Source organism: Parasteatoda tepidariorum, chromosome 9, assembly GCF_982258835.1.
Source record: "Parasteatoda tepidariorum strain Cologne lab strain chromosome 9, Ptep-v5.0, whole genome shotgun sequence".
Taxonomy (NCBI): domain Eukaryota; kingdom Metazoa; phylum Arthropoda; class Arachnida; order Araneae; family Theridiidae; genus Parasteatoda; species Parasteatoda tepidariorum.
Window position 1 is genome coordinate 83,071,866 of NC_141763.1, and position 8,348 is coordinate 83,080,213.

Genomic DNA, 8,348 nt, shown 5'->3' on the forward strand with positions numbered 1-8,348 from the left:
CGAACGTAAATAAATAAAACAAAAATTGTTGCAAATTGAAGGTTAATTCATACTAAAAAGTATTTACTGCAATGGCTGATGATGAAATGCATTAACGAATGTCTATTAAAATAGTGTTTTTCCTTCATTTCTTGTGGAGATGGAAGTTGTAAAAGATTTTAAAAAAATTAAATGAGGCAATTAGAATCGATTATTGAGTGATAATTTGTCTGTAATTGAAAAGATACGTGCTGAGTACTCTTGTTAATGAAGAAGAAGGCTTCTTTTGCTGATTTTAAATATATTCTCTGAAAACTCAAATAGTTGCTTTTTATCTACAACTTGTTTCTAAAAAGGTTATTTTATTTCAGTTGATTTTACGAGTAAAAGCATTCATTGAAACATCGATGATCGCTTATGTCACATTGAGATATGTTGCAAAACAGAAAAGGCTTAAGAATTTATATAATTCAAGAAATATATGAATTACTAGGAGGCTTTGCCCCCTGCTCGCTGGCGCTCAACATCCCCCGGAACTGCTTTCACAGTTCATTTCGGATTGCTTCGCAATCCAATGCTCGCTTTGCTCGCTCATTGGATACGTTCTTAACCTCTAGTTTTTGTACACTTTTTTGAATACTGAAGTTCCGAAAACTTTTCACTGTAGAAAATTCTAAACCTGTACATTTCAATATTAATTTGAATATGCAAACAGTTCACATATTTTTCTTAATCACACTATTCTAAATTTCAGTTGTTGAGAAAAGTAACTGTTGTAAGTTTTGTTTTAAAGTCTTTCCCACCAGAGGGCTAAAGCCATGTGTTGTAAAACAACATGAAATAGTCGTCTGCCACTGAACGCCGGATGTAAAGCATCGGCTTTGATGAAGATAATTTTGTATTTTTAATTCTCTGAAGGGCGCCACCTTAATAATATAGAATTTGTAAAATAAATGTATATATTTTGATTGTTGATGAAGCCCATCATTTTGTGTTTTCATCAGTGTTCAGAAGCAGAACAACTATAAGTTTTTTATTTTATCACAAGAAAATAAAATGTATAAAAAAACAAAGAAAAGAGTAAGAAAATGAGTATAGTCATAGAAAAAGTTGAAATTATAATATAGTATTTGTCAGTTAAAATAAAACTTTTTGTTTAAGTCATTGCTAACAATTCAAATTTCTCCGAGGCAATTCTAAAGTATAAATTAAGGTAGTATTGTTAAGTTGAAACACAATATTTTTAGTTTTGATGTCAACAATACAATTCAATTTTTCACAAAAACGATTGTTTCCATTGTTAAGTTCAATGTCAACAATTCAAATTTTTCTGAGGCAACTCTTAACCTCTAAATATTATTTTTTTTATGTACACATTTCTAAATGTCAGTATTCAACCACAAAACAACTTAAAGTCCTCAAATTTAGCATGAAGTTGTAAAATGTAATGAAATAGAGGGTCATAGCAATAATGAAAGTAGAAGTAAAGTTAGTACTGTAAAATTAAAACAATATTTTTAATCAATGGGCCAAGTTCTTCAAGAAGCAGTTGTAGAAGTAGGCTGTTTATTTAAAAATTTTTATGGAATTTCTTTAAGAACACAATTGTTAATTTGGGCATTTGGCGATAGAACACTTTTAGAATTGAAGGATTTGTTACGTCAAGGGCTCAGGTATCATAATTTTGATCCAGTTGCGCTTCTATGTCATTTTGATTTATGTTGCTAAGTTAACTTTCAAAAATTCTATGGCTGGCAACAGCATTTTTATTTTTTAAGTTGTTTATTTTTATTTCTTTTAGAAATCGTTATTTTTTTAGCGAAATGTTTTTTAACCTAACAGAATTCTTTGCCGACTGTTTTATCTATGAATGAATAAAATAAAGTAAATATTTAACTGTTGTGAAAAAATCTTATTTATTTGTACAAAGTACTTCAGCCAAAATTTGGGAGCCACGTAAGAGAATTATATATAATAGACTTCTGTGTTCGTTCCCGTCGTTACTAATATCCATAAAATTAAATTCAGCAATTTTCCTTTATTTTATAACAGTCGTTGAACAGTCGACCCAATTTTATGGGTTTAAGACTACTAATGTACAACTCCATAGCCTTGTAATTTTGAACCCAATCCAGAAGACAAAGGAAGTTCTCAATCGAGTATTGTGAGAGATTTGCCTTTTGATGGAGTAACCCGAAATTTGCGTTGCATGGAGAGGAAGACCACGAGAACCTCCCACGGTGGGCCTGACGGTGAGGTGACTCTAACCCATGATCCATATACCACTGAGGATACTTCACTTCAGCACTGTGGTCGGTGCAAGCCGGATGCGGAATTCGTATCGACTGGGATTCGAACCCGGTTAGCCGCATTGGAAGGGGAGCGCTCTATTCCCTGGGCCATCGCGGCTATTGAGATAAATTGGCCGATAATGGGGTACTTGCTCTCCAAGAAGAAGAAGACCTCCAATACCCACACGTGTGTCCTACGATGTCAGCGCCAGCTAATCTTTATCAACAAAATGTCGTATTAAAGTTGAGTTAAGTTTCTCTGCATAAGTTAGAATGTTAAATTAACGATGATTTAATTAAAAACAGAGTCGTATAATACATCGAATATTGTGAAATGTAATTCTTTCTCGCCTACTTCTTTTGCTTAACTTAAATTTATGATTTGTTTATGTATTTTATTGTAACAGTGGTGTATTTTTTCTTTGTGTATCTGGCAACTTCAATGCATACTTAGTTTGTTTATGTTCCACATCATACCTGTCTTTGTGTTTAATGTCTGTGTTTAATGTCTTTCATGCCTGTCTTTGTGTTTAATGTCTGTGTAAATATATAGTGAAACAATTCAAATCTTTGAGAAAGAATTAAGAATGTATTACTTATGAGAATTGATATTTGACGGACATGGCTTACTCGAAATAGAATGGAAAGAGCAATTGCTAGTGTTAATAAAAGCAACATTTCACCAACCAATCAGGATCGAGAAACCCACACTATATCACTGCAAGTATCTCACTGCATTTGTGGACTGTCATCCCAACCATAGTGAATGAGCAAAATAAATAAAAATTATTCTCTGACAAATTATCTGACGTAAAAGTCAATTAATAATTCTTCACCACCAAATCTATTTTTTAAGAATTCGATAACTTTATCATAATTCTCAGCAGAGGCGGGGAAACTCTCCACGATTTCTCTAGCTCTGGTACCAACTGCGGTAGCTTGATATAAATAATGGAATTTATCATCCTTTTCCATTTCTAGGTCAACGTGAATACGCTTAAACTGATTCCAGAATGTAAGCCAATCTTTAATGTCACCTCCGAATTGTTTCAATTCAATCTTGGATAATTTTAATTCTTGTCTGCTTAGCTTTGGCGACGAACTAAGAGAAGCCAAGGAAGGTTCAACTTTCTTATTGAAATAGTCTGCAATTTTCACGCAAGCGAGATCTATTTTTTCATTATACTCTTCTGTGCTTGTATGTTTTATTTCAAATTCTTCATCAGTTTCAAACTTTTTTCCTAGTACTCTTGAGTCAATTTCATTCAATATTCCATTCTAACGTGGAACTTTTAATACTTCATTATCTGGCAACTCTTTATTTAATTCTTCGAATTGAGTATTAAACGTTTTGGTAAAGGAAGCTCTAGTTGCTCCGAGTTTTCTTAATATCACATCCATCCTTAACTATGATATCAAACTAAACTTTTAATTTTTATCCATGAAATAAATCGCACAACAAACGTATTTACAGTAGCTAACCTGTTACTATTGTCTTTTATCACGTCTGGGTCACCACAAATGTTGAACGGCAAGAAATATACCCTTCTACTCCTATATTTTATTTAACCAAATTTTTTACATATTTCTAAACATAAACTAGAGTTCTATTGTACAAGTTAAAAGTTATTGAAGACATAAGAAAACGCTTTTACCTAATTTTCCATAATACAAAAAATATCTAATTCTTATTCCAAAACGTAACAGTCCTCCACAAAGACAAGTTTCTCCCAATACTCGATCCAAGAATTCTCTTGTCTTCTGGATTGGGTTCAAAATTACAAGGCAACGGAGTTGAGCAATAGTAGTTGTAAACCCAACAGATCTGGTAGGAGGTTCAACTGCGGTTATAAAACAAAATAGAAGATATTGGATGAAAGAGGTTCGGAAAAGTGAGGTTCTACGATAAGAAATGGGTGTTCTTGTAAAAGTTGGAGAAAGTCAGAAGTTGAAGACGTCTTCCCAGGACCCCAAATTATTGCTAAAGTAAAACTTCTACTACAGATATTTGGTTGAAAGAAAATTACATTAATTTAAACAGTAATTAAATATTAAGTTACATTAAATTGGTGTCCTTGAAAGATTAGAGATAATTAAATGAGAAATACTAAATAGTGGCACAGTAATAAACTTAGCAAAATGTCATTTTATAATAATACTTAACAACAATTGAAATGTTTGCCTGGGAAGAATTGTCTTGAAATATTTTTAAAAATTGGTTTGAAATAACAAAATAAATAGACACTACTGACGAATGGATTAGATAAAGATTTAATAATTCATAACATAGATAGGTATTTTATTATATAAAGCTAGCCGAATATCTGTCCTTCATTCTGGGTTAAAAAAGCAAATAATCAATAAATCAGTGCTGGAAAACACTACAAAACCATAAGTAAAGCCGAAGGTTTTCAACCAATACAATCAATACAGCAAAAAAAAAATTTTTGAAAAATTATTTCAAAATTGCATTAACTTTCTAAAAAAAATTTATATTCAACAGACGATTATGGTTTGCTATAAGGGATGGAGGAAGACTAAAATTTGTTTATCCTTTTAATTTCGCTAGTTTGAAAGAAATTAAATTTCCCGATAGCAATTTCTGTACACATGGGGATTCATGAGAATATATTACTATAATATTTTCACATATTATTATGGAAATTGTGTTATAATCGATGGTGTAAGTGCTTATTTATCACACCACTCTGAATTTCAATATAAATACCTACTTTAAAATTCCGAAAGAAAAGAGAAAAAAAGCTTCCCTTTGGTTAGAATATTTTTTAACCGATTTTTAGAATGAAAGTTTCCAAACTAATTAGCATTTAATAATTCATTATAAATAATAATTTATACATAGAAAAGAAACTGTAGACCAATAAAAGAGAAACATAAAAAAAAAACTGTAATACATAAAAAAGAAGAAAAAAAAAATTTTTTTTGTCAATGTTGAATCATTTTTTTTCTCTGTGAGATTTTAAGAGCTGAATTAACTTCAAACACGAAATTTTATACACAAGCGCAAAATATTCACACCTATTCCAGAAGATTACTTCAATGAAGAAATATTCATGTTATGAAGAACTGCGAACTTTTCTGACCGAAGCAATATCTCCATACTCTGTAAGTCTTCAACAACAGATTTAGTCAAGCGAGCTTGATCTGATATTAAACCAAAAAGGATTTTGTAAAAGATGCTGGCATATTTTCCCCCGAAACTTAGAATTGCAGTTCTACCCGTGACCAAATCGATAGAAGTTAAAAGAATCGGCAACACTACCATTATTTCGGGAGTTGAAGGAGAATTTATAAAACTATTGGCTCGTGCATTAAATTTCGAATATGAGATTATTGTTCCCCCAGATTTTTACGGGGAAATGGAGGCATACGGAAACTACACTGGAATGATAGGAATGCTGCAAAGGAAAGAAGCTGACATGGGATTCAGCTATCCAGGTACTTCAGAAGAACTTTCAAAAGTTATGGACTCCAGTGTACCTTACTACAATACTGAAAAAACGTTTACGATGAATTATGCTCCGTTCTTGACAAAAACAATAGCATTCACGTATCCTTTTAGCACAATCACATGGATTTTGTTCCTTATCGCACTGCTCTCTGTGTCAGTGCTATTTCGAACTTTGATTTCGCCAAAAGATTCCATTATTTCCGTTTTTTTCAATTTCTGGGGATCTTCTTTCGGACAAGGAATGAGCTACAACCCTCGCTCCATGTCCAGACGGATACCACTTGGAATTTGGCTCCTTTATTCATACGTTTTAATTTTGTGTTACAGCTCAGTCCTGTTGTCCGTTTTGACATCTCCCATCAGAATGAAACAAATAAAAGATTTCAAGGATCTCTATCTCGCAGTCAGGGTGGGGAAAATGGAGTGTCTATCATCGGTGCAAACTGATGAGGTAATTAATTTGATGAAAAGCCATTCACCTCATTTAAGAGGATTAGGGGAATACATTAAAAAGAATGACTGGTTTTACGATTCCCTTGACTTTGACAAAATTCCAGAACATGTAGCAATACTTGGTTCACCTGATCTATTTCGCGTGTCTATTGGACCACCTGAAAAATACTTTTATTCGAAGGACACTTTTGGAAGTTTTCATTACGGGGTTGCAATCAGGAAAGCATTTTGCTGCAAAGAACGCTTAAATACAATCGTACTCCGAATTTTAAGTGGTGGCTTATATAATACATTCAAAGAAGATTTCCTCTTTAAATTAGATTTATTAACAAATTTAAATATGGGTCATTCTCAGAGTACATTATCATCACCTTTAAGTTTATCAAATTTAAATGGAGTGTTTATTATTCTTGGTATAGGCTGGGGAGCGGGTATTATTGCTTTAATGATGGAAATCACCTACTGTCGATGGTTACGCCCAAAACAGTACCAAACCTGATATGCAAATGACTTTTTGCTTATATAGCCTTCACTATCACCTTTTTCAAAGCATATTATTATTATTAGCTTCGAAATTAGTTGAGTTGCTTATTCATATTTTTACTCCATGACCAACTTTCCATTCTAAATCTAGTACAACTAAAATGAAGCACGTTATGTTTAAAACACTATTTTATTTAACACTATTATATTATATTTAAATTGTAACTTTCCAAAATCATACCTCAGCTGATTATTAAGAAAATGTAGTTTTTAGATTTTTCTAGTGGATAACACGATGATCCATACAGAAAAATCAAGTCACTTTTAACTTGCGTCAAATTTTTATTTAAGACAATCCATTTCATAAATTTCCTTTGTGAATTTTAAACATTCCCTGGATATTCAAAATTTTTAATTCGGATAAACCAGAACGAAATTAATATACAGATTATTAAATACATCATACATAAATGTTAAGAAATTCAATTGCTTATGTTCCTCTTGTTGATTTGCTACATAACTATTGCTTGAAGCTTGAAAAGACACTTTGCTTAAAACTTTGCGTAGCTGCCTGAATCTTACCTTCTTCGTTTGCAGTTTTAAATCGTAACGTGTAGTAAGTATGAAATAAAACATATTAACTCCTACTGCTAAACAGGTCCATTTTTAGGTCAATTAAACTGTACTGCACCTAAACTGTATAATAATGGTTGAGAGAGCTGACTTTCTCCCAATGCCTAATTTCTCATCATGTCAGTGAAGATTGTTAGATTGTTCTACAACAAAAGTAACAATGAGTTCTTCAAACATCATGCAATTGAGTTTTGCTTACTTTTTGCAAGCAACCAATTCTCAAAGGTGCCCACGAGACAAAAAATTTGGTAATTTTTAGATAATATTTAAAAATATAATTAAAAAAAATTTAATAAGTTATAATAATATATAATTATAGTAATGTTCTCCCTCCCTTTTCAAAAGGGGAAAAAATTACGTTTATATTTCAATCGGAAGACGATATAAAATGTTTGCTCTTCATCCAAATTGCCCTTTTAATGATGCTAAAACTTTAAATACTCTTAAATTTCACTATTTTCTCGTAGATTTTTGTTTTTCTTATTTATTTAATTTAAGTTTAGAACTATTCAGTTATCAATAGATAAAAATCATAATTTTGAGAAGTTTGAATTTTTAATTGATTATTAAATTATTATTACATTGTTTTCATATCATATTTTTTTAAACTTTCAAATGATACAAATCCTCATTGACTAAAAATGACAACTTTGAGAAAGTTAGAATATATGTTTTATTTTAGATTCATTATTTATTTGTTTTTATAATGATAAGTAGAATGCTTAAAATATACAGCTAACACAACCATTAATAATCGAAAAACAGTACAACGACCTCAAGAAAATGTTTTTCTTTTCTTTTCAGAAAAAAGAGAAGAAAATCTCGTAACGGCGGACTTAATTGCATGAAGTTTAAAAATTTTGTAAAGTATTTTGTTTGGTTTTAAAACAAGTGATCAAGATAATGATAAGTCTTTTGATCAAAGAGATCTAGTCTATCTTCACGCTTTAGATACGGACAGTTATATTACTTCGTATTTATTTTATGTTAAGTAAAATTTCACCGTAAGTTTAAGTTCGAATTTTTTTATGGTGTGT

General features: G+C 31.2%; 1 protein-coding gene across 1 annotated transcript; it reads left to right on the top strand.

The window, feature by feature from the left end:
* The first annotated feature begins 5,467 nt into the window (after window positions 1–5,467).
* LOC107447812 (putative glutamate receptor) lies at window positions 5,468–6,694 on the top strand. Its single transcript, XM_016062839.3, has one exon. The coding sequence runs from the start codon at window positions 5,468–5,470 to the stop codon at window positions 6,692–6,694; it is 1,227 nt and encodes a 408-aa protein (XP_015918325.3).
* Window positions 6,695–8,348: the final 1,654 nt, after the last annotated feature.

Bases quoted from the DNA above. Each gene is read 5' to 3' on its own strand.
- LOC107447812 (XM_016062839.3), top strand. From the start codon at position 5,468: ATGCTGGCATATTTTCCCCCGAAACTTAGAATTGCAGTTCTACCCGTG.